The sequence below is a fragment of the Dipodomys spectabilis genome, unplaced genomic scaffold, assembly GCF_019054845.1.
Source record: "Dipodomys spectabilis isolate Male_0828 unplaced genomic scaffold, ASM1905484v1 ptg000032l, whole genome shotgun sequence".
In the NCBI taxonomy this organism is placed as follows: Eukaryota; Metazoa; Chordata; class Mammalia; order Rodentia; family Heteromyidae; genus Dipodomys; species Dipodomys spectabilis.
In genome coordinates, this window is record NW_024870709.1 from 11,515,245 (window position 1) to 11,542,497 (window position 27,253).

Sequence of the window (27,253 nt, forward strand, 5' to 3'; positions counted from 1 at the left end):
TACATGAAACTTCCTCCAATTTTGAGAAAAAAGTCGATCAAATATTTCTTATGTTTTGCTGCATCAAAGATTTTCTGAAATTTATCAATCCAAGTAATTTCTTAAAGCATTATAGTACTTCTAAGATGTGCAGATATCTTAAATCAATTTCAGGAAGCATAGCCTAAACTAAGCTCATAGATTTTATGGTTACATATGAATTTCAAGGAAGGTTATGTCTTTTTATTAAAAAGAAAACATCTGATATTCAATTTGCTCATTGTATAATGAGAATGATAACCATATAATACCTTGATAGGAATATAAAAACTGGATAAAGTTTTAAAAGTTAAAACATTTCTGAAGCATTCTAATGCTTGCCTAATGGTAGGAGAGATTACATATATTACTATGGAACAAAACTTACTTTTGTATTTATTTTGCCTTGCAGTGATTAAGAGCAGGTTTGGAAGAGCTCAACAAAAGTATTGAGGTCTTCCAATTTATGCCACATCACTGAGAAATCTCATATGGAAAATAAGTATGCATTATTTTAAATCTTATATTATGCAGATTGCCTTCATATGCTTATTTTATATTTTCCAGGAAGGCCAATCACAAAGGAGGTCATTTGATCACCTAACTCAAATTAGAGTAAATTATAGTCTCTCTCTCACAATATTCTTTAGATCTATTAAAATATATATTTATCTGGTAGACACATTTTGAGTATATAATGATAGCATTCCAGAAAGAAAGTTGAATTTCCATGTACAGTTCTCTACTCAGCTGCTTATTTAGAAAAGAAAAAAAATTACAGATGAAAAGAGATCCTAGACCAATCTCTATTTGATTTTTGGTATCATAAACACAGAATTGGCGATAGCGGCTTCCTTGTTCTAAGCTATTATTTTGGCTTTCTGACTTAATAAAAAAAAAAAACAAAAACACTAAACCAGCATTCTTTCTGAGCAAAAGCACTGCTAAGACTGAATTTCTAATTTTTTTTGTCCAAGTTTCAGGTTCTGAAGCATTCCCTTTAAGTAAAAATAAAAGTAAGTGTGAGTAATCCATTTCTTACATAGTGCTCACTGAAAGTGTGTTACATGTAATTGGAATATGCAGGGTTTTTTGTCATTCAGATCTAATCAAGTCTCTCAGAAAGTATTATCTGTGTTTCTCTTGGACTCAATATTTTCCATATTGAATTCCTGCCTGAGGACTCTTACTGTTGCTTATTTATATGAGAGTTTTCACCATAATCCTAAACTATGCTTTAATGTGAGGTGTTTTTTTAATTAGGCATATTTCCTGTCAAATGTGGTAGTTTTAAAAATCATATATGAACTTGTTCTCAAGAAAAGCAGAAAACATAGACTCGAAAATTTCTTGGTTCCAGAAATTATGTTCTAAATGGTTTCTATAAGTTTCTAAAAGTAGGTATCACTCTAAATCCTTGGCTTGTTTTACTAGTTTTTTGTTTTTTCCAATCTTAGGGCTTGAATTTAGGGCCTGGGCACTGTTCTTGAGCCTCTCTTTGCTCAAGGCAAGTACTCTACCACTTGAGCCGCAGTGCCACTTCTGGCTTTTTCTTTTTATGTTCTACTAAACTAAGAAATCGAACCCAGTGCTTCATGCGTGCTAGGCATGCAGTCTACCACTAAGCCACATTCCCAGCCCCTTACTAGGTAATTTTTGAATGCAAAATAATGTTTGGTATGGACAGTTTGGTACGGAGATTTCTTTGTACATTATTTTGTACCCTTATTTCTTTGTACATTCTCTCCCTTAGACGGGTAACTTTCTGTGCCATTTTTTTTTTTCTGATTTGGAGATGCACATCGATTGGTGGGTTTGTCTCTTCCGACTTAACCATCCTGCTTCTCCAAGCACTTCTTTCACCTCTCAAGTAGTTTTATAGGTTAAAGAAAAGTATTTACAGCCTGACACTGGCTTCTCATGCCTGTAATCCTTGCTTCTCAGGAAGTTGAAATCTGAGGACTGTCGTTTGAAACCAGTCCAAGCAAAAAGGTCTAGTGAGAAGTGAGACTCTTGTATCCAATTGACCACTAAAAAAGACTGAAGTGGAGGTGTGGTTCAAGTATTAGAGCACCAGCCTTTAGTGAAAAAGTCAAGTAAAGCATCAATTCCCTGAGCTCAAGCCCAAGTACCAGGACAAAAAGCAAAAAAGAAACACAATTACAATTCAGTTTACAATATACACTTTATTCTTTGCCTGAGAAATGAAGAACCAGAAGAAAATTCTTCCAGGTGACTGATTCCCACTTTTTCTTTCTCAAGTCTATCTTAAAATCTAAATTCTTACTCAATTTGCGAATTTCACTAGAACCACACTATTTTCAGGATTCTTTTTAATAGCACACATGTGCAATAAATATCTTTGGTTGTGATGAGGGAGGTAGATTATTTGAATGAGGTAGGTATTGTAACCCTTGTCTTTAAAAAGTAGGCAATGTTTGTTTAAAAAGGAAAGGATTTTTGTTGTTGAATTGTTTGTTTGCCTGTTTGTTTTGGGGGAGGGGGAAATACTAGGACATACTCTACCATTTCAGCCACACCTCTAGCCTTCTGGTTTGTTTTTCTTTTATTTTCTTTCTTTTTGCTCATTATTATTCCTCAATTTTCTGCCCGCCCTGGGTGGCTTCGAACTGAGATTTTTCTACTCTCAGACTCCAGATTAGCAAATTATGAGCCACAGACACCCAGCTACACTGAACGCTTTAGAGAATTATGCATTATTTCCCCATATTTCAGAGTGGTAAAAGAAATGTTAATCAAAACATTTTCGGATGATTCAAGACCACAGCATTACCTAATTTAGATAAAGGGTACCATGTGAACTTGTTTACTCTTAATGGTTTCTTCTTTTTCCCCATATGGTGCTAATTCGTCACCATTACTGAGAGAGCTCAAGTAATTTAACTTCACAACAGTAACGGGTTGTTTTGTTTCTTTTTTACCCTTAACAACTAAATACTGTAGTTCAAAAGTGTGCAGAAATTATTCTTAGCCCTTCATGAAAAGAGTGATTTTGTTTTATTCTTTTGCAAGGCTATTTCATTACCATAATCTTTAAGAACCTGTGAATGCTATAGGGTCCCTTCCCTATTGTGTGAATGTTATCGACCATATTTTAAAATACACAATTCCATACCCTCAGGAAGAATTAAGTAAAGCTGCAGCACCAAAAAAAAAAAAAAAAAAAAAAAATGTATCCTTCCAAACAAAAGGCTCTTCCCTCAGAAGACCCCAACAGGAGAGAATCCCTTGGCTAATGTTTTCCAGTAGGGGGAACTAAAGCCTCACCATCCAGCCTTTCGCTCTGCTCAGAGACCTGCGTGAGTTCCTGTAAGCCTTTTAATCACCCCACAAGCATCAAACAGCGACCAGGCAGGCCTGTGATCCCGCGTGGGCCCGGACACACGGACCACACTGGGACAGCTCTCTCAGTGGCATCCCTTTGATGTAATGTGGCCCTTCCTTACGCATCCCGAGTCCGGAATGCCCTGTGCTTGCTAGTTGTTGCTTTCATTTAGGGCTGACATTCGGCTCTTTTTTGGAGTTTGTGCGAGCTTTGTTGGCTTCCTAGTCTTCCTCGTGGATCTGAACCTTCCACCCCACCCCCCAACCCGTGAACTTTCCTTTCCGAGGTGCTGACCTCTCGGGGAGGGGGGGGGGCTTAAAAGTGAGTGTGTTCCGAGGCCCTCCGAACTCTTTAGTATGGTCTCCCTCGTATTCCCAGACCCCAAACTCCAATCTTGGAGAGGTCACAAGCCGAGGAGTGACTTGGAGGGGAAGGGAGGTGGGAGGCCGCCTCTTCCCCTTCCTCCCCAAGCCCAGGATTCGGCAGAAGGCGGTAGATCTTGGCTAAAAGGAGATGGTAGAAGTTGAGAGATTTCTGCTGCGACCCTCTCCCCTCCCCGCCCCTTCTCGCCCAGTTCTTTAAAAAAAAAAAAATCTGGTTCCTTTCTTAACCGCATAGGAAATAGTCGCACACAACCTTTCCCACTCCCAAAGGTGGTTTTATTTCCATTTCCTTCCCCTTTTCTCCCCCCTGCTAGTGTGTGTGTGTGCGTGTGTGTGTGCGTGTGTGATTTTAACCAGTGCAGAGGCTGCGCCCAGGCTCCGGTCCTGGAGGCTGATCTTTTTGCTGCAAGCGCGTGCGGGGCTCCAGCAGACGGAGGGATGAATAATTAGGAAAGGCTTCTGTGAAATCACTCACTGAGAAAATTACCTGCCCATTAACCGGGCCGCGGCGGGGAGCGGGGCGGGGGGGGGGGGCGGGGGGAGGAGCGGGAGCTCACCTTTCTCCTCCCAGGGCGGGAAAGAGTAAGGGGGGGTTGGGGTGGAGATCGGGGGGGGCGGCTGGTGGTGGCTGGGAGCAGGGACGGGAGGTAACCGGTAGCCTCCATCCTTCGGTAGCCGGCAGGGCTCCAAAATGTGCTCCTTTCCGCCCCTCTAGGACTCTCCACCCGGCAGGACCCCTCTCCATCCCCCGGCAGGCTAGGCGGGTGGCGGAGAGCTCTGCGCACCCCCACCCCCCGCGGACTCCCTCCTCCTCCTCCTCCAGTTTCCCCCCCCCCACCCTCCTCGGGGCCGACTCCAAGCAGCTCTCATTCCTCCCCTCCTCGCCCGCCGCCTCGCCTTCCCTCCTCTAAGTCCTTCCACCCGCCGCAGCTGCCGGAGGAAGCCGTCGTGCCGCAGCCCAGCCCGGCTGCCCGAGCAGCGGCGGCGGCGGCGGGTCCGCGCGGGCGGCCGGTCTGCACGCTCGCCGCACGCTGGTTCCCAGGTCCCCCGCGCGCCCGGCCCCCGCAGTCGCCGGCGGCTGGACCGCGGCGGACGCCGCAGCACCCCGGGGCTGGTTGGAGAGCTCAGCCCGGCCCCTCCCTCCCTCCCCGCAGCCTCCCCTCCTCTGTTCCCTCCCCGCAGCCTCTCCGCGTACCAGTTCCGATTCTCCACCCAGAGTCGTCCTGCTTGCCCTGTTCTCCAGAAAGAGAGAGCGCGAGTGACAGAGAGAGAGGGAGAGAGGAAGGTGGGCGGGAGGGCAACGCGGCTGTGAAGGAGAGACGCTTGTTTGCAAAGTGTTGCGTTGACACATCTTTAGGATGGAAGTTAAGTGAAAACCAAACAAAAACCAAACAAAATAACAACAACAACAACTCCCAGGCGTGTCGGTGCTGCGGAGAGGAGACGCAAGAAGGGACCGACCGTAGACAGGCCAAGGGTGTTTGGACGGCGCGCTGACAAGTTGTGGAACACTTTCTAGGAATTAGATCTTTTTCCTCCCCCTTCATTTCCTTGACTCCTGAAGAAAGAACTTGGCTTTGGATGGCGGTGGAACGTCAGGAGCGAGGGCTGCACACGTGTGAATGATCCGGCTGGGGTGAATTTGGGAGAGGAATTTAGGAACTACATTAGCTGTTTTTTTTTTGTGTGTGTGTTTTTTGTTTTTGTTTTTGTTTTGGAAGTGCCCTCCGTTAATTTGGATGGATCTAAACCTGCCCCCATTCAAGACCCCTCCACCCGCTCCTTCTGATCCTGCCATTGGCTCTTCTTGACTTTAATTAGTATCTAGGAAAGTCTCAACTTTGGACCTACCTCCTTTTTTGATACTTATTTTTGTACTTTTGCTCTCTGGGATTGGTTTCTTACACAAATTGGATCCTTTTTAATATGTCAAAATGAGTCTGCTGTTTACACAACTACTGCTCTGTGGATTTATCTATGGTCGGGTGGATGGTAAGTTGACAATGCTCTTCTTTCGCTCCTTGTTCCCCTCCATTTCTTTGGATCTGAGGTGGATTCTAAATTAAATGGCATTCTGTCTGTTATTCGGTTTTGGGCCTGGCAGGAGCTTTTTAGGGAATACAGCTTTTTGGGTCTTTTGTTTCTAAAGGACTGCAAGTGGGACCTATTGTTATTATTGCTATTGATGTTATTCTACTTAATTAATTGAGAAGTTGAGAAGTAAATGATGAACATTCAGCTTTGTTTGGGAGGGGGGGGAGCAACATGAAAATAAGTCTCTTGAAAGAGCCCAATACTATTGAACCTGCTATCTAGGTTGTTTTTGTTCCTCTGCCTGAACTTTGGCTTAGAAATTGAAGAATTATAGTGACAGACACTCCAAGACAGGGCCAGTGGGTTGAGAATTTGAAAGTGGGCATCTCAGAGATTAATGTGCATCACCTACATGTCAGTGAATGCAATTCTAGCAGGAAATGAGAATGAAGAATTTAGATCATGGACTGTCAGAAGTGAGACTGGGCAAAGCTCCAGGAGGAGGATACATGGGCTAAGAGTTGGCTGCAGGTGTGGACACTGAGTTCACTCACCAGTGTCTTCACACAATGGGGACCTGGAACAGGTGCGCTAGGTGTCTCCCTCTAGGTTGAATCAGACTGTCAAACACATAGTCTTCTGCCTGATTCTCCTATCTTTTGTTCCAAGTGGCTTTCCTGGGATATTTGCACAGAAATTAAGTTTCTTGCAAGACCTGTACAAAACCATTCCTATAATTGTTTAGAATGAAAAGTGGGAATAATCATTAAAATGCCTTTTGGGGGGAGGTTTACCATTCACTGAAAGTCAGAAGAACATTTGGTATTAGCCTTCTAGGGACTTTAATTTTTTTTTTCTATCAATGAAAAGTATTGGTATAAAGAAGGAACTAAGCTCATCCCTGCCAGAAATGTGGACTGGAAGGCTGTCAGATCCTCATTCCTGCACTTGCCGAAGAGCTGAGGTATATGAGTCTAAATATTTGAGCTATGCAAACTTTCCTTGAGCATTTCATTGAGGATGAATTCATTATTTGGGACACTGCCTATTTTTGCCCATCTGTGGGAGCTAACTTTGGTCTTGGCAGCTGGTGTTGCGCGAAACTAACGTATCAGACTCAAAAAGGAAGGCTTTCTATAAACATGAGGCAATACAGATGAGTTTACCTACTGTCAAGTGGCTGTTTTCAATCATGGACCACAGGAGTACTTTTGCCCCTCAGCGATAGGAGGAAAAGGGTGTGTGTGTGTGTGTGTGTGTGTGTGTGTGTGTGTGTGTGTGTGTGTGTGTGTGTGTGTGTGTGTGTGTGTGTGTGTATTCACTGCTTGATTCTCCATATGAAATAGTCAGACTTGACCACTGTGAATTACACTGTGACAATGCATTTTTCTCAAATACATTTACATGTACAGTACATATGCATTACCATAATATAAAGGTTTATAAATTTGTCCCAAATGTGTTTGATTTGGATGATAAGACTTAGAAACAGCTTTTTAAACAGTATATCTTCATGAACCATGATTTCATGATATGTATAAACTATATGTTAGGTTATAGAATTGTCCTTTTTTTTAAAAAATCAGTGTGTCTCCAAGAGGAATACAGTTACATTGCTCAGTGCAGTGACAGAAGAAATCAGAAGGGCTTGGTGTTACAGAATATAATTACCATTCCAGGCGGTTTGGAGTTATATGAAACAAATGCAATTAACCAGCTTGCTAGAATAGTGCTAGCAAGGAAGACACCATTTCTCTCTTCCTTTCACTCTCACTTCCTCCTTCTTTTCCTCCCTCCCTCCCTCCTTCTTCCTTTTCTTCCTCTCCTTCTTCTCCTTTTTCTCCCTCTGTTTGATTTCTCTCTTCCTTACCTCTCTTCTCCTCATCTAAGGACATATTTTGTTGTGATTTAGCAATATAAGAGAAGGGGGGGTGTTTGGGCCATAATTGTACAAGACAATGTATAGTAATGTCAGGGGAAAAAAAATAGATGTCCAGGTTTAGAAGAGAGACTAAGAAAGCAATGTTAAATTGTGCTTATATGAAACTACTTCTATATTTAGCATCTTCTATGTCAAGACTAAAGGAAACCGTGGACACTGAATTTGAATGTTGAGCATACATTTGACATTGATTGCCTTTGGATACCTAGAATGATGACAGCTTCTCCTTGGGGATTGTTGAAAATTTGGGATGTGGACAACACTGCCCTCTAGGCTGTTTGAACACTTGGGACTCGGTGTTCACATGGATAACCAAAGGGTTGCTTCATAGGATCTCCAAGCTTTGTAGTCTTCCAGAATTCCTTGCTCTCCATTTACTTATTATCCTCCTTAGAGGTGTGTGCTTATTCTCCACATGAATTTCAAATTTAGAGAAGCTTGTACCATTTCAAAGATATACTGACTAACCTTGTGCTAGACACAGGAATTAATTTTATTCAGTGACAAATGATACATAGATTTGCATTGATATTTGCTTGGTAGGTTATTTATATGTGCATTTTTATAGTGTATGAAAAACTGTTAGAGTTTTGCCTCCTCATGGAAGATATGCTCTGGTATTATTTATGATTTCTCAGGATCCTGTTCTGGTAACAATCCATAGTGAAGAAAAAATTGAATTAGTTGAGAATTACACACAAACTTTTTTCCTTTACTATATAATGAAGATTTCTCATTTGATAAGACTAATTATAGGCAGATTTTTTGGTCTGTTATATATTTGATAAAAGAATATGTATTGTCTTTAGTCTTTGTTTCCCAGATTTTCTTTGTTTCTTTCAAATAATACTATATTTACTTAATCATTTACAATGAAATAGTGTGAACTTTAAGACTTTTAATTCCAACTTTATCCTGTACCTCTATCTGGTAATTTAATAGGACTTAAAAGGTGCTTTTAAAATGAGAAAGATTTCATCATCTCTGCTTCTTAGCTGTTCTTAAGTGAAAATGACACACCTAATGTTCAGGGAGATGAAGATAATGTGTGTGCATAGTACAGGTGCATAATATCATATAGATTCCTATATATTGCTAAAGTGCTCCTTTCAATAATGGGCTCATTATCGTAACCATATGTAGCACATTTTAGAACTTAAATTGCATATAAGTTACCTGAAATCTTTTCTTGCAGCCATTCATTAACAGCACATTTCAATTGCCTTTGTTTGTATAGTCTTTGGTGGTATACAAATATGAACTATAAGCCAAAATAATTTCTTGGTTCACTCAAAATTTCATTCTTTTTACTTTTATTATTTTAGTTATCCTTAAATAAATGTACAGAGGGATTTTATGTCAACATTTTGAGTACCATGCATCTTGAATAATGTCATTACTTTCGGGAGAGAAAGGAGGAAAGTATGAAATTATTTTAGCTGGTGGCTGGTGGCTCACACCTGTAACCCTAGCTATTCAGGAGGATGATACCTGAGGATCACACTTTAAAGACAATTCAGGCAGGAAAGTCTGTGAGACTCTCATCTCAAATTAACCACCAGAAACCCAGAAGTGGCGCTGTGGCTCAGTGGTAGAGCACTAGCCTTGAGTAAAAGAGTTCAAGGACAGTACCCAGGCCAAACTATATATAGAGAGAGAGATAGATAGATATATACATACACACACACACACACACACACACACACACACACACACACACACACATACACACACATCACATATTATACAAAAAGAATCATCTTGTCCCTTTGCCCCCAGTATAATGTGGCATATTTCAGAATTGAAATATGGGTGGGTAGATAAGCACATTGAATAAATGTGGAAACATAAGTAGTGATGAGGGGCACTTTTGTGTATGAGGAGTGGTGTGTGTGTGTGTGTGTGTGTGTGTATGTGTGTCGGAATATGTGCTTAAGAAGCTCCTAAGTCTGTACAAGATAAATTTCCATGTGCAATTTGGTTCCCTCAAACAATTAAAAAATAGGACTCTCATTTTTACATTTTCTTCTTTCTTGTTTGCTATCTTTCCTACATCCCAAGTTCTTTCTACTTTAGTTTGTTTTCTGCTTTTGCTCAGGCTAGCTTTGGACTGTAATTCTCCTATCTCTGCCTCCACTTCTATATAGATGAGATTATAGGTGATGACACTTGGTTTTAAGATTATAAGCATGCACCATTACACTTGGTCCTAGAATAGTTTTAAGGAAAATAATGGGTAGGTTTCTTGCAGTGGCTTCAGGTAAAGACCAGCCAAATAATACACTGACTGTAATATTTATCTTCTTATTTTTTCAAAGTACTCATTAAATAATAATTGAATAATTATAGTAGTCAAATGAGAAATTTCTAACCTTTCAAGATTTTAGGAGGGGGTTGTACCATAATGAATTATGGTACAATATAGGATGTAAAGAGTGGCATACTCACTCAAAGTATTTCCTTCTTACTAAAAACCTTTGTGATTCTCCCCTGTTTGTAGGAAGTCCTGAGGATCATTCGTCTAGTCCTCTGGATTTTAAATACGGTTTACTGTGTTAGCATGATAGAGTATGTCTGTAACCCCAGCTACACAGCAGGCATTAGAAAGACTGCAGTCTGAAGCTGCCCCTAGATAAAAATGGAAGACCCATAGAAGAATTTTGCCTTGTGATTAGACTCAGACCTACTCAGGAAGCTGAGATCATAGGATCCCGGATAGAAGCCAGCCTGGGCATACAAATTCAAGATCTCTTCAATAAATTAGAAAAAAAAAAGCCAGAAGTGGAGATATGTTTAAAGTGTTAAAGTGCCAGCCTCAAGAGAGAAAGCCAAGTCCTTAAGTTTAGATCTTTGAGTTCAGGCTCCATGATCACTGAGCCTACACGTATGCATGAAAGACCTATCTGAAAAAAATAAAGAATAAATGGATGGGGTTGTGGTACAAATGACAAAGATCCTATCTAGCAAATGTGAGGCTTTGAGTTTAAACCACATTTCTACCCAGAAAGAAAGAAACAGCAACAAAGAAATGTATGATTAATGTTGACACTTCTTACAATGCTCTTATCTTTGCTTGATGCCTTATGCAAATATATCAAACTAAAGCCTTGTTCATTTTTTTTCTGGTTTCTATCATAGAAAATAGTTTCATTATTCACAAATTCTTTTCCTGACCCCAAACAATGAATCCTTCTTAACTGTTCTCATGGTCTATATTTAGCTTGCTCTCAAATCCTTTGAAATTTATCCTGATACCAGCCTCTGTGTTTATGAAGTTTTCCCTCCAACATTAGAAACATTTTTAAGCGTGTGTGAAGCTGGAAGAATGATAAAACAAACATCATAATATTCTCACCCAGAACCTTCCATTATTTTCCTGAATATATTTTTGACCACACATCTACCAATTTATCCATTTTATTAGGTTCCCATTAATCTTGTTTCCCTATTATAGTTCTCTACACAGTGTCTAGAGGAACCTTTATGTACATAAGGTACATGCTTTCCTTCAGCTCCTATCATAAAAGTCTGTGAGACTCTACAAGATCAAACCCTTCTCTATCTTTGGCATTCTTTTGGCATTCTCTAGCTAGAAGATAGATTGGAATCTTTCTTTTTGTTCTTTTCCTATGCATCTGTTCTTTCCTACATATGGAAATGACCTCATTTAGAACTTTGTGTTGGTAAATCTTTCAGTTGATTTAATCAAATTCCAAATCTAACATCATCTCCTCAGAAATGGGGATGCACTCCTTGGCTTTCCATCATTAGACCAAATGGCTGATGCCACCAACTTATAAAGAAAAAAGGGTATTGAGGCTCACGGATTTGGGAGTTTCAGGCTGTGATTCATTGACTTCATAGCTTTTGTGAGGCAGGACAACATGACAGAACAAAAGAGACAAAGTGGACGAGGCACATTCCCAATCATCTAAGACCGTTCCTTTGGGACATACTTCCTTGGTTTCACTGCTTCCCAATGTCCTTTTGAAGGACATTATGAATCCGAGTTATAACAATAACATTTCAGATCTAAAGCATCACTGGGCTTTGAAAGATTGTTGAGCTTTCCCGTTTACTTGCCTTAAAGTATTTTCATTAGTACTCGTTATATGGCAGCTTGTGTGTATATATGTGGTTTGTGTGTGTGCACGTGTGCATCAAGAACTTTCAAAGGACTGACTCTTTAGCCTAGTTACAAGCTGTGAAGATAGAGCATCACAGCTATCTGAATGTTCGTGGAAGACGTGAAATTCCTAGGTCAGCCATGTCTGACTTTCTTAGTGATGCCATACTAATCAGCATGACTGCATGTTTGTGCTGATTTGCTCCTGAATCCCCTAGAGGCAGGTTGGGAGTGCACACATTGTGGGTTTAGCTTCAGGTGAAGAATTCTGAGCTTGAGACCTGAATATTTTGTAATAGGTGATTGGGTAACTTGTCTAGCCCTTATTGTAGATAAACCAAACCAAAACAAACATTAAATCCATTCCATTGGACCCTAATACAATCCACCTTCTGCACCTATAGTTGACCATTTACATTGAAAGTACATGAACTACATCTCAATAAATATCCCTGAGAACATACTTTGAAAGAAAGCAGTAGTTAGTACATCTGGTAGGAAGATGAGCAGAAACAGGAGAACAGGAGAGACCAACCTGTTCTGCCAACATTCAATAAGACATTGGTTTGTTTATCATCGACTCCTTCACACAGATCCTAGGGCAGGGACTTGGCCCTGACTGTCATGTTTTTACCAATGTACCTCCAGATCACTGAATGAAAACATAGTAGTCAAATATTTTTTAAATAAATGAAAATGTGCTTATAGAATGTTTACGTGATGTTTTCACAGCTATCCCAACAGATGACTCTTTAGTTGTAGTTGCATTATGTATGTGAGTGCATGTGTGTGTGTGTGTGTGTGTGTGTGTGTGTGTGTGCACGCGCAAGTGTCTGTTTATGTGTGTTGGGTGATGGGTAAGATCAAATATACATGTCAACTCAAATGACATCATAATTTCTCATAATGTAATATTCTGCCTTATACCTGGCAGAAGATACAGAATGGAACATTTGCTCCAATAGGCTACTTTTCTATCAAGAGATATTTTCTATCATGCTGATTTTTCAGGATCTTTCCTGATTCTTACCCAAACACTGCTGTGTGTTTAGCCCACTATTGAGTGCTATGTACATTTTGACAAGGCACTCCTTCATGTGATTCCAACGTGCCATGTAAGAAGATAACACTCTCACACTGGAACTTCTACTTATGTACTGGTGTTTTCCAGAACTGCGATGTTTCTGTATCTATGGGGAAGATTTCACTCTCTACTTCAGCAAATGGGACTTTCTTGGTGTATTAATCATTTAAGAAAACAAGTTAGATTATACTTACAAATTGATTTGTTGAGTGGTAATTCTTTTGTACTACTTTTTGAAAGTAATAAATATAATTAAAATAAAGTCAAGGTGCATTATGTTAAGAAAAAAAGCAATAAGTATTAGAAAAATAAGTTAGAGAGCATGAGTGAAATTTTATTTTTCAAAGTAGTAGGAAAATAAGTTGGAGAACATGAGTGAAAATTTTATTTTTTCAAGCTGAGATTAGGGCCAACATAGATATTACAAATGCTTTGCTATCAAATTTTTCCTAAGTAGCTTTATTGACATATAATCCATTTGTCATAAAATACATTTTGAGTGTATTGGTCAGTATTTTTAGTATATAGACAGATACAACAATTCCTAATGTTTCATTTTAGACTTTTTTGTCATCAAAAAAGTAACCTTATACTTTGTTTCTTGTCTAGCAACTCTTTCTTAAACATTAAAAAAATCAGGAAAATAAAAACACTCCTTTATATTTGATTTCTGTAGATTTTTCTATTCTGCACATCTCATTTAAGGAAATCACTCAATATATATGGCATTTTGTGACTCATTTCCTTCTTTCAAGCATAACTTCAAGGGCACTCCATGTGACATTTATCAGTACTTCATTCCTTTTTTATTGCCAATTACTATTCCAGATCACATATCCTTTGAATTAATAGTTGATAGACATTAAAGTTGTTCCCATTTTACCACTTTTCACATCAACATTCATGTACTCATTTTTATTCAGACATATGTTTTTATTTAACCTACAGTGGAATTGCTGGGATATATGGTAACACTATGTTTAACCTTTGGGCCATTGCAAAAGCTTCTTCTTCTTCTTCTCCTCCTCCTCCTCCTCCTCCTCCTCCTCCTCCTCCTCCTCCTCCTCCTCCTCCTCCTCCTCCTCCTCCTCCTCCTCCTCCTCCTCCTCCTCCTCCTCCTCCTCCTCCTCCTCCTCCTCCTCCTCCTCCTCCTCCTCCTCCTCCTCCTCCTCCTCCTCCTCCTCCTCCTCCTCCTCCTCCTCCTCCTCCTCCTCCCTCTTCTTCTTCTGCCTCTTCCTCCTCTTCCTTCTCTTCCTCCTCCTCCTCCTTCTCCTCCTTCTTTTTTTGGTATCAATCATGGGGCTTGAACTCAGAGCCTGAGCATTGTCCCTGAGTTGCTTTTGCTCAAGGTTAGTACTCTACAACTTGAGTCACAGCTCCCATTTCTGGCATTTTTGGGGTAGTTAATGAGATAAGTCTCACAAACTTTCCTGCCTGGGCTGACTTCTAATCACAACTCTCAGATCTGAGCCTCCTGAGTAGCTACAGGCATGAGCCACCAGTGTCTGGTTTTTATGGTTTGAGTATGTAACTAAAGAGGACTTTGGCTGGTCAAACTAACTTGGGGCTTGTTGAAAACACATTTTTGCAACGCTTTCCACATGATGAGTGGTACCTGAGTCTTCAGGTACCTGAGTTTTGTTGCTGACTGCAAACCCATGTGTGGCCACACCCATGCAACTGTAACAAACATGCTGTGACTTGTGTGTTTCCATTGCATCATAAGCAAATCCCAGAACAAACGGCTTCCCCTGTGAATAGTGTTATGAATGGAAGCAGTCAACAAGAGAAACACACCAAATATAGCATTTTTTTGTTAGCAAATAGAACCAGCTTCCGTCATACTGCCTTTTGTTCTCTTGTTAGCTGATTGACTTCCTTTTTTTCAGAATTTTGCTTTAACCTAGTGTTGTTGTTGTTGTTGTTTTATAATATCAATCATGAAGAAGACAGATCTTTATTTTTTTTTTGGGGGGGGGTCCAGTCGTGGGGCCTGAACTTTGGGCCTGGGCGCTGTCCCTCAGCTCTTCAGCTCAAGGCTAGCACTCTACCACTTGAGCCACAGCGCCACTTCAGGCTTTTTATTTTTTGCTTATGTGGTGCTGAGGAATCGAACCCAGGGCCTCGAGCATGCAAGACAAGTGCTCTACCACTGAGCCACCTTCCCAGCCAAGAAGACAGATCTTGTGTAAGATTTACATACTATGTTCTAAGTAAGTATGCCCAGTTCAGGAATTCTTTTCAAAAATCAGTGCCCAGTCTCCACCCACTTATGTTTATCTTGGACAAACACATTTCCTTTATATAGTAGAGATAGTGATTGTAATAACTTTTCACAATTCACACTATGCATATTTATATTTGAGTGGTTGTATATATTGACAAAGAAAAATAAAAGTAAAATGATATCTTTACTATTGAGTAAAATTAGTTCTTTGGGTGGCCAGAAGCTCAGACAGAGACAGAGAGAGATTTGATTATAATTTTCAACCCCTTAGCCAACTTTAAATGCTGTTAATGCTATTTCTGTATAATGCTCTATTTTTTATTTTAATCTATAAGTACATTTGAAAGAAACAAATTAACCTGTGAAAAATTATCCCAAACCACAACCATCCAGTCTTTTAAAAAGCAATCATGTTCTGTTGTCCAGCCTTTATGTACTTATTTCTGTGTTTTGATGTGGGCTCATGATACACACATGGATATAGAAGGTAGACAAATATTTTTTTTTTTTAATTTTATTTTATTTTATTTGAGAACATACTGTACAGAGGGGTTACAATTACATGGGCAGGATAATGCATACATTTCTTACCAAGCAGAAGGTAGACAAATATTAGTAGTGATTCTTTTATAATTCATATTTACTGTCCTTCATTTGCAGCAAGAAGTACTTCAGTTTTGTTTATGAATTAATAAAGTTAAAATGTTAATCCTAAAATGAATAGTATTTGTTTATAATCACTATAATTAGAACAATATACAGCAGAGCAATTTTAGCTCAGGTGAGATACAAGTCATTTTTAAAATTTCTATGACAAGGATTGATGTGAGATCACCCGTATTTTTTTTTGTTTTTTGTTTTTTTTTTGATTCTTAGTCTTTTTGGAAATTAGCTGAAAAGCATGAACTTTGACTTACCATTCCCATAGAAATACTTTTTTAGTTAAAACAAGAATCACCTAGATAGAACCCATCTGAAATTTAAGGTATGTATCCAAAATCATTGGCTCATATTATATCCAATTAAAATGCTCACCTGTAAGATAGAAAACAAGACAACTTTCAAAAACAACTACTTAATTATTTTGCAATGAACTTTGTCTTCATTGTTAGCGCTTAGCTAGCAAGTATGAGGATTTAGTAAAATCCACAGGAAGGAAGTAGGGGAGGAAAGAGAGAAGGAAGGGAAGGAATGGAAAAGGGAAAGGAGGAAGGAAATGAAAAATGTAGGAAAGCAAAATGGAATAGAAGGAGAGCAGAAAAGAGTGAACAAGAAGAGAGAAAGAAATAAACAAGAAGAATAAAGTGCCTTTAAATGTCAGGAGCAGAAATGACAGGACATAGACTCCTATGATCCTACCTCCCACTCATCTATCATGGATTCTAAGTAAAGAAGAACGTTTTATTTTTGCAATCTCTTGAACTCATTCTCTCTCACTCTCTTCCTCTCCTCCTTTCTCTGTCCTATCTCCTTTTCATCCCTTTTCTTTCTGTCTTTCCTTTCATTTTGCCTTTCCTTTCCTTTCCTCCCCTCCCTTCTCCTCTCCTCTCCTCTCTTCTCTTCTTCTCTCCATTATTTACTTTTTTCTTTTTCTTTTCTTTCTTTTTGAGATAGTACATTGTCTTGTAGCTCAGGCTGCCCTGGAACTCTCAACCTTACTCTTTCAGCCTCCTAAGTGCTAGGACTACAGGCATGTATTACTATACTTGGCTGGAATATAATCTTTTGAAAAGAAATGCCAGGTTCACCAATAATTCATATTTTTTGTGGAAATGGAAATTGAAAGACTTAGAACATTTCATGGTCTCCAAATGAAATGAAGTGGTTTTTTTTTACATCAATTGTTTTCATTTAATGTTGAGTTAAAAGCTAATAATGCAATAATATTTCAATGGTATGTGAATCTCCCAACTGACACAATCTTTGAAGTTGTCATTCAGTTGAGATTTTCAGCCTCCTTTTCTCCTTAAAACATGGCCACTAATGCTGTTTAATAACTTCATCAGAAAGGAAGTGTTAAAAGATTTAGCCATTTTTATTCCTCTGATTGGCGCTCATGAAAACATGTCCATGTCTTTATAGTTAAGTATGTTTTTAAGTTTTTCAATCCTACTCTTGTGCTTTGAAAGCCTGGATAATGTCAGTTTTTAATACACAATGAAAGAAAAGAGAATCAGGAAAGTATTTGTAATATGTGGCCCCATATTTTGAGTGAAAACAGCTTTTAATCTTTCACCCCATATTCATGACTGTAAGATATGCATAAATTGGGCTGTTTGATGCCTGCCCTCTACTCAAATCCAAACTGAAAACTTTTATTTCAGAAGAACACTTTCCAGACTATCAGATCTACATGTAGTTTTCTGTTGAACTCTTAGTATGTTTGGAGTGTTTCAGTTGACTCTTAGAAAGCTTTCTGGGTTTTTGATGCTTTCAATAACCCTGTCTCATTATGTTAGATTTAAATTCCAATTTTCTTACCTTTTCTCTTCAGAAATTTTTATCTTGCCAAATGGGCATGCAAATAAGACAGCCAAGCAAAAGTTGACAGTTTTATCTCCAGGAGGATTCAATTCTAAACAGGGACTGCTGCAGGAATGTATGCATGAATTTTGCATCTGAAATGATCCAAGAAGTACAAGGAAATACCTGGGAAGGGTGAACTTCATGAACTATGAGGGAACATGGTTTGGGGTACATTGAAAAGTAAAAAACAACTTTGAATAAAATGGATTGGATTAGCATTTGACACTCAACTCTATAGCAAGAAGACCAGCTGATATTTAGTTCTACAGATTGTTAGCATTCACATAAAACAGAATTATTTAGCACTGATTGAATCCTTTTGATAATCAATTTGGGATCGAATGCAAAAGAACATGTGTCTGCTTTGTATGACCCCAAGTTCTTCCGTTTTCCCTTTGAGCAGATGACATGCTTTCTTTACTGACTGGTTCTTTACGGGTTGCTAGGAGAAGTGCACCGATTTGGTCCCTTCTTACTGAGCAGTAAAACTAAAGAGTGTATTGAGTGAGAGAAAGAGGCAGAACCAGTACAGGCCATGAATCATGACTTGTCTCCTGTATGTCCACTTTGCTCTCATTCTTTTTCTCCCTCTAAAAACTTTTGTTTTTACCGATGATGCTTTCTTTCAGACATTATCTTTAATCCTTCTGGAGCCTGAGGGGATAGGGTTGCTAAAGAAAGACTGCTGCTAAGAGTCCACTCAAAGCAGTAATAAAAGCCTTGAGAGTTATTCATGGGGCCACATGAGTAAGAATGCCCAAATCAGTGAATAGCTTCAGTCAGCTGCCTTTGAGATCCTGTGATTAATACCTTCTGTTTTTAATGGGGAGGGAAAAAGGCAGACAAGAAAGGTCTTCATACTACTTGGCCATTTTGAAAATTAGATCTTATACATTGTCATGGCTTTTGACAAAGAAGTTTCTCAGTTTTTGATACCTGCCATGGACTTTTTTTATACATCATTTTATGAACTCTTAATGGTGACTACTGTTACATAAAATTAAATGGTAAAAATAGCCCGAGTGGGCACTTATATCGGTTTAGCAAGTCTTATGATTTTTTCATGACATTGAAGTAAAAACATGACATTAGCGATAAAAATATTCAGAATGTGGCATAGAGAGATCTGTTTCACAACATCTAAATAACAGTTTTGTTTGTTTGATAAAGAAACTAATTACAATACTCCTGAGAGTTTAGAGAAGCATCTAATGAGAACGTGTTAAGGGTGGCAGGTGTTACTTTCCCATGAGCACTTGGATGTTAGAGACAGTTTGTGATTTACAAACAAGTTGTTCTTTATATTTAGATGTGTGTGCACATATGTGTTTTATCGATGACATAGTTCAGTAGGAAAGATTAGATTTCTGTGTAACTGAGATTCCCCCTGTATCTTTCAATTACATTACATACACAGTAGAGTTCAATACCATCACTCGAGTTTTAGAAATCTTGTTGATAAAGGTGTAAAGAAAGAAACCCTGTCATTTGCCTGACTTATGCCTAACACCTGGGACTTTGTAAGTTGATGCTTTTCTGTATTTTTTTTTTTCAGTGTGATCCTAATGTCACATGATCTTTTAATATTTATCTAGTAAATTAAGCCAAGCCCTAGTTTAAAAATGTGTATTCTCTTTCTACTTCTTTATTTTGCATTTTTCAAATATAAAATAAGTGCAGTATGGTGCTTAGTATACATCTTTCTTCCAAAAACCTTTGATAAATTCTATGAGAACAAATAACATTTAAAAATATGATGTGATGCTTATATCATGTTTTGCACTTATGGAAGTGAAATATCTTGTTAAGAGTTGGTAATACCCAAGGGCAATCAGTGATAAAAATGTAATGATTGGTGAGTGATGTCTAGAGATCAGCTTTAAGTGAGGTCTGATTTAACATCTTTATTAGTAATATAAAGGAGAGAACAAAATAATGAAGTTACGTATCCAATATTAGAACACGATCACTTCCTCTCTGCACACCACTCAAACACAAGAATTTAGACAGAGAAAACTCTTAGCAGAATAAAAACCATTGCTTTATTTACTATATAAATGTAAACTAATTCCTCAGGGAAATAACCAGAAATCTAGGTATCTAACTAGAGGGAGAAGCCAACAAAGCAATAACACTGAAAGGGCTCAGGGGATAAGTGTGGGAGAGAGGGCAAGGGGACATTGGTTCAGATTAGGAGTGTCATATCCCAGTTGAAAGGTCACAGGATTATAGTACCATTTTGGAGTATAGTGCATCACTAACTAAGGGCACTGTTTCAGTGAACGTTGTTTAAGTGCAATTGGAATAATTATTTTATGTTGTACTTTACTGCCAGAATATGAGAGAGATTTGCAGAATAGCAGAACTTAGTACATAAATGTCTGTAGGAAGAAAAAACTCTGTCTTCTAAAGTGGGGGAAGATGGTGTATATTATCTCTGTGTACCCTGATCTATACAGATTAATAGTAATATGACTATGAACCCTGTTTGACCTATTTATATAGTAGAGGAGAAATCAGCAAATACATTTAAAATATTTCAGGTACCCGCTTTTTATGACTGTATCATACAAAAAATGCCTTAGAAAAATGTTTGGATGTAAAATACTCATGTCAGGATCATTGTTGAATTAAATAGTAGGATTTGCTTTAATATGTAATTGCATTGTACAGTTCAAAAGGAAAAGTGCAACCCACTCTGGAAATACATAAAAATTATAATCAGATGCCTTCATTGAACAGAATCCATAATATAATCCCTTTCACTACTTTCAACATTAATGAGATCTTATTAGCTGGACATATGCTATTGAGGGCTATTCAATTTAAGAGAATGGGAAAAATTTTGATAGTTTCTGCTCTATAGAGGGCTGCAAAATGATAACAGGTGTGGAAAGTAACAACGAAGACTGGCTACATAACTTGGGAATCGTTTTGTGGTGTTTTATTTTTTTCCTGGGTTTATGATTTTAAATAAATTAATAGTTGAGTATAAAATAGCATCCTGTAATTTGATTTTCAAATCACCTCTCTTGATTGGAAACATTTCAGATATGCAATAGACATTTCCTACAAGCTGGCACTCAGGCTTTGGTTATTGTTTTCTATTATTAATGATAAACCCAAGAGAACGGAAAGAATGTAGAGCTGACTGCCAACTCTTATCAACTCCTTGCTGATCCTGCCATCTCTGGTTGCCTGTGTTCGTAAAATAAGCATAATGCTGTAGACAGAATATCCTGGAACTTTTCCATGAAGGGAAAAGGCAGTACCTATTTGTGGTCATATTTCTTAACTTTGCCTTTGTTGGGAGAAAGTTGGCATACACTGCATATAATAAATGATCAGGGCCATGATGCAATAAAACTTTGCTTAGATACACAGAAATTTCAGGTCTGTTATAATGTCACAGGTAAGTTTCTTGGTATTTCTATGATTTAAGAAATGGAATTTCTATTTTAGGGGTCATAGCAAGAATAAGGAATGAGTAGCACTGGGCGTGATGATGTTGGCTTCTATAGAGAATATGACCTGGCTTGTCCTTTGTATTAGATGCATGGTGTGGTATGTGTCTGGAAATTAGAATTCTCTCATTTCCTCCAACTTCATCACTCTTCTTCCATTCTTTCAGAAAATGTGAGTCCTTTTATGACATACAGTGGTCTGAGCTCAATAGACCTCATGATGAGTTATATATGTTCACTTTCTTCCCTCTGAGGCCTCTGATTGAGGTACCTGCCCAGCTTATGTGAGAATCTAAAAGGCTGCCCAAATGATGTGAGAATCTAAAAGGCTGCCCAAATGAAGCCTTGTGATAAAGTTCATTTGGCAGCGAACTTGAGCAAAAGGTCAAGAAGTAAGCATGGGTTGAGATTGCTGTTTGAACAGTTGTTTCTAGGATAGTGTGTTCATTTATACCATGAAATAAGTAGATAATGGAGAAGAAGTGTGGACACATTGTACTCATAACCTGATTGATGGAATTAAAACCTCTTTGTAGAACTACTTAATAATAAAATAAAATAAATATTAAAAAAGATACTGTGCTTTTCATTGTATATAGACGCAGAGAGGAGATTCTTGAAAGTGGGATTGGATGTTTCCTTGAGAAAGGCTCAGTCATAGAAGAGAAGTAGTGAAATCCATCTACAGGCTTTAAAGTGGATTAATGTTATTAAAAATACAAAGTATGACTGCTAGGAGAGTGATAGTTAAGATGGAAGGGGAGGGGTGAGGGAAGGGAAAGGGTAGGGAAGGGAAAGAAAGCACAAAGGCAGAGAATGGACTCCAGAATAAAACAATGAGGTCATAAACAGGAGCATTGTCACCAAATTTGAAAGGATTAAGAGTGATTGAAAAACTCTAGTGGAGATCTACTTGACAGAATTGGAGTAGGTGCAGGGGAATTAAAGACAGGGGTTAGTGGGAAGGGTGGTAGGTGAAACTTCTCCATGGGCTTATGTTGAAACTGGGGATTTGGCTGAAGAACCCAAATATTTTTGTTGTAGTTTTCTTTCAGACTGTACAGGGTAAATCTTTTATCTTTTCTGAGTGCTTCCCCTAAAATTGAAGCTATTAGAAGTTCTTTGGTATCACTTTTGGATCCACTTGTTGAGCCTAGTGTAAATTCAAATTCAGCAAATTCAATCTGTTTCTTTTCTAATAGAGAGTTTTACATCTTTAAAAGTCAACACCATTGGATGCCAGTGACTCAGGTCTGTAATCCTAGCTACTCAGGAGACTGAGATCTGAAGATCACAATTTGAAGCCAGTCTAGGCATGCAAATCAGAAAGACTTCAAATAACAACCCAAAATCTAGAGTGGGCCTGTGGCTCAAATGGTAGAGTATCAGCTTTGAGAAAAAAGCTCAGAGACAGTGCCCAGGTCCTGAGTTGAAACCCCATGACCAGAACAAAACATCCACACACAAACACAGACATACACAAAACCCAAAACCAAACCAAACCAAAGATCAACAACCAAAAAACCCCACAGGAACCCATTTCATATCCATGGTTTGATTCATTTTATTACTTATATATATATTTATTTATGTATTAGATTTAAGTTGGACAAATGCAGTTTTGGTTCAACATACAACTTTAACAGAACAGTGCATCTTGGTCAATGTCATCCCTTCCATCGGTCTTTTAGCTCATTTTATATCTACTACATTGTATGTGACCGGGTGCAATTAAGCTACATAAATTTATGTTTTATAAATGATACCTAGACAGAAACATAGACCATTTCTGCTCTCTGACTATAGATAATTTCATTATTAAACCTTGCTGTGGAAGTCAAACTTTTTATCTTTCTAATTGAAAAGGAAACTCATGCATAGAGCAAGAGAAGCCCAAACAATGGTATTTCAAATTCAACATGGCCTTTGACCAACTAGATGGTGAATGGCTTAAGGCACAAGGATAAAGCCCAGAAGAATTTATACAATGGAGATTCTCAGCTTGCTGTACAATTAAGTCTTGTCCTTTTATTCCCAGTCTTCAGGTAAAATTCCTCATTTTACTTGCTCCTGATATAAAAGGAAGCTAGAAATAGAATGGAGTTGATATCTTAATATAAGAATAAAAGTAAGTGAAGAGGGTCCCATGACAGAGCCCATTTCCTGAGTTTTCAACTGTGATTTTTCTTTTCTATGCTATTTTATGCTATGGAGCCAAATCATAACTAATATTTGAAAGCATGCAGGCCCAATGACATAATGTTATTATACCTCATCAATGTATGTGTGTGTATGTAAGTGTAAGCATAAACCTTGGCTAAAGTTTATTTTATTAGCATTGCAAATGATGTCTTAATAATTAAGTTCCTACTTACTAAATTTTAGAATTATCATAGGTAATATATGTTTTTAGAAATAACAAAATACAGCCAGCACACTCACCCTTCTTTGATTTCTATTTATTACCTATATTAATTTTTTAAATTATTCCCTTTTATGCAACTTATAATTCATATTTCTGCTAAAGAGAAACCCTTTTGCCCCTAGTGTGTATTAATCTGTAACAAATAGCATATATATGTTGAAATGGATGGTCTGGAGAGAGGGGCCTATGCATAAAATTCATTTTCTTAGTTTTATGATTAGGCCAGAAACTTGTGCACTGCATCCATGACAGGCTGCATTGTCATAACAGCTTGTGAGCTCAGAAAGGGCTACTTTGCTAATGAGGCATATACAAGAGAAAACAACTATACTAAACCACAGGATAGACCTATAATAAAAATGGAGATACTGCAAAAGAAAACACACTAGACTCACTTTCCTTTTTCCTCTGCTTTGTGTTTCTACAATACACCATCTTTTTATAGCATTTCTAGTAGTTTTTTTTAATACCATTTCTTAGTAGCTTTTTGGGGGGGGGGGGTGTTTGTGGGGAGGTGGGGATGAGGTCTGGTCCTGGGGCTTGAAATAAGGATCTGAACTCTGTCCCTGAGCTTTATTGCTCAAGGTTAGTGCTCTACCACTTGAGCCTTTATTGCTCAGGGTTAGTGCTCTACCACTTGAGCCAAAGTTCCACTCCTGGCTTTTTTGGTGGCTAATTGAAGATATGAATCTGGTAACCTTTCCTGCCCAAGCTGGCTTTGACTCACAGCCTTCAAATCTCAGTCTCCTGAGTAGCTAGGATTATAAGAGTGAGTCACCAGACCAGGATCTGACTACCTTTAATATTAATTCCATGTGGAGGTTATAAAGAGTTTGAGAAAAAATATAAATTTGGAGGATTTACTTAAGTATAAAATATACACTTGTAGCCTTGAATGAATTGAATTTGACTATAACCCAGATGATATAAATATAACTAAACTACATTTTTGGACCCTGGGGAACTAATCAAAACCAGTGGGAAAGCTTTATTACACCCAATTCCAATAGATTCATGTCTATATAAACTTATATACTGCTAGATTATTTCTTACTCCCCATTTAATTTGTATGTGTTGAAACTAGGGTCAGCTCAGCTAAAAGGAATTTTACCTTATTGATAAGGTAAAATATAGCAAGATGCTGATTTAAATAATTGTGCAATTAATAAACTACACAGTCACATAGAGAAACTGAGCTGTCCTTACAAATGATAGGAATAGTAAGCTTTCGTGAGGGGATTTAGAACATAGTTTTAAGGCATTTATCTCACACAAAGAGACAAGTTCCCTTCAGTGGGAAACTAGAACATAGGAAGGCTTCAAGATTTGAGTAGCAAGTTTGTGAAGTGATAGTCAGCCTAAACAAGTTACAACAAGATAAAGTCCTCAGATTAAGGAAAGGGGATGATAGTCACACTGATCTGCCACTGTGTTTCTCAGCTTCTTTGTGTACTGCAGCTAAGACCTTTGATGAAGTCATCCTTTCTTGATCTATTCACATAAGAAATGCTAGTCCTCTTCCCCACTCCTGCCACCAAACTTATACCTTCTTATTTTCAGGGAGGCAGTATTTAGCAAATTTAGTATCACCAATTAAAAGGTGTAATTTTCTTATAGATTCATGAGAATCAGGCAACAAAAAGTACAACAAGAATGTATATTTGTAATTAAAAATACTGCTTATTGTTAATAACTTTATTCATGCTCCTTTATTCAGAAGGAAAAGGAAGAAAAACTGTATGCTATTTCACTGTGCATTTATGATGAGAAACCTAGTATTCATTTATTTCTTTGAAGTTATATTTGAAGACTGAGTAATACTGGGAACATCATATTTCAGAAAAAATAAGAGTATATTTTAAAAATAAATTTTGTGGCTTGAATGCACAACTAAATCAAACCTCAGACAGAAAAATACAATGTTTAGGAAATTTGTGTTAAGGCTTAGCAATCTAATAATATAAAGTCTTTTTTAATATAATTAATACTTTTTTTATTGTGAATACCATACAGAGGGGTTACAATTACAAGAGCAAGGTAGTGAGTACATTTCTTATCAAGCATTGTTGCCTCCTCCTTTGTTTCCCCTTCCCATTTCTTCCCATCTTCCCTCCACACCCCACTCCCCCCGCACCCCTGCACCAAAGTTATAAAGTTTGTTTTTCGACATAACGTCTTATACATCTCATTGTTGCAATGGGTCCACCTGTATCCCTATTAAAACAATTTGTTTTTTCCCTTCCCCTCCACAAGTTATAACATCAAATACAGTGAAAACGGGTTATACGATGGGGGAGGGACATACAAAGCAACAAAGAAATGATCTTATAAATATGTTAGAAATAATAGAAAGAAAGTAAAATCATTTAAGTTCTTATCTTGGGGTTCATTTCACCTAACATCAACTTATCTGACCTTTTCTGCTTGTTATGCAAATAAGGGAAACCAGGGACCTATGTTTCTTTGGGCCTGGCTTACTTCACTTAATATAATTTTTTCCTAACAAATGGGGCAATGCCATTCTTTCTGATGGAGGGATTGAATTCCATTGTGTATATATACCACATTGTGTTGATCCATTCATGTACTGAGGGGCATTTGGGTTGGTTCCATATCTTAGCTATTGTAAATAATGCTTCAGTAAACATAGTTGTGGCTGGTAGCTTTAGTATAGTCTTGTTTGTGATCATTTGATCATTTGGGTAAATGCCCAAAAGTGGGATTGCTGGGTCATAGGGGAGCTCTATGTGGAATCTTTTGAAGAACCTCCATATTACTTTCCAAAGTGGTTGAACAAGTTTACACTCCCACCAACAATGCAGTAAGGTTCCCTTCTGTCCAATCCCCTCCAGCATCTATTGTTATTAGAGTTCTTGATTACAGCCATTCTAACTGGGGTGAGGTGGTATCTCAGTGTTGTTTTGATTTGCATTTCTTTTATGGCTATTGGCCATCCTTCTTTCCTCTTCAGAGGAAGTTTTTCTTTAAGTCTTTAGCCCACTTATTTATTGGGCAGTTGTTTCTTTGAGGATTTGTTGTTGGGGGATTTAATTTTTTGAGTTCCAGGTATATTTTAGATATGAGACCCTTGTCTGTTGTATGGCTAGTGAAGATCTTCTCCAATCTGTGGGCTTTCTATTGATCTTGCTAGCTATGTCGTTTGCCAGGCAGAAGCTCTGCAATTTCATGCAATCCCATTTGTCCAACCTTTCTTTGAATTGTTTTGTTTCTGGGTCTCTATTAAGAAAATTTCGGCCTGTGCCAAGGAGACCAAGAGTTTCTCCTATTCCGTCCTGTAATATTTTCTGGGTGTGTGCTTTGACTCTGTGGTCTTTGATCCATTTGGAGTTGATTCTGGTGCAGGGTGATATATAAGGATTTAGCTTTAGTTTTCTACAAGTGAGAAGAGGCAATCCAAAAATTCATATGGAACAATAAAAGACTCTGAATAGCAAAAATGATCCTTAAAAGAAAGAACCGTGCTGGAGGAATATCAATACCAAATTTCAAACTCTACTACAAAGCCATAGTAATCAAAACAGCTTGGTACTGGCACAAGAACGAACTAATGGAATAGAATTGAAATCCCAGAAATGAACCCATAGACCTATAGCTATCTAATCTTCGATAAGGTAGCTAAAAAAATAGAATGGAAGAAAGACAGCCTCTTCAGTAAA

General features: G+C 38.1%; 1 protein-coding gene across 5 annotated transcripts in view; it reads left to right on the forward strand.

The window, feature by feature from the left end:
* The first annotated feature begins 5,448 nt into the window (after positions 1 to 5,448).
* The window catches only part of Robo2 (roundabout guidance receptor 2), a 513,941-nt gene continuing 492,136 nt past the window's right edge, over positions 5,449 to 27,253 (forward strand). For all 5 annotated transcript variants that reach the window (XM_042676828.1, XM_042676829.1, XM_042676832.1 and 2 more), the window contains exon 1: positions 5,449 to 5,739. In XM_042676828.1, the coding sequence (XP_042532762.1) occupies positions 5,682 to 5,739 (58 nt within the window). In that variant the 5' untranslated portion in view covers positions 5,449 to 5,681. The remainder of the gene's footprint in view (positions 5,740 to 27,253) is intronic.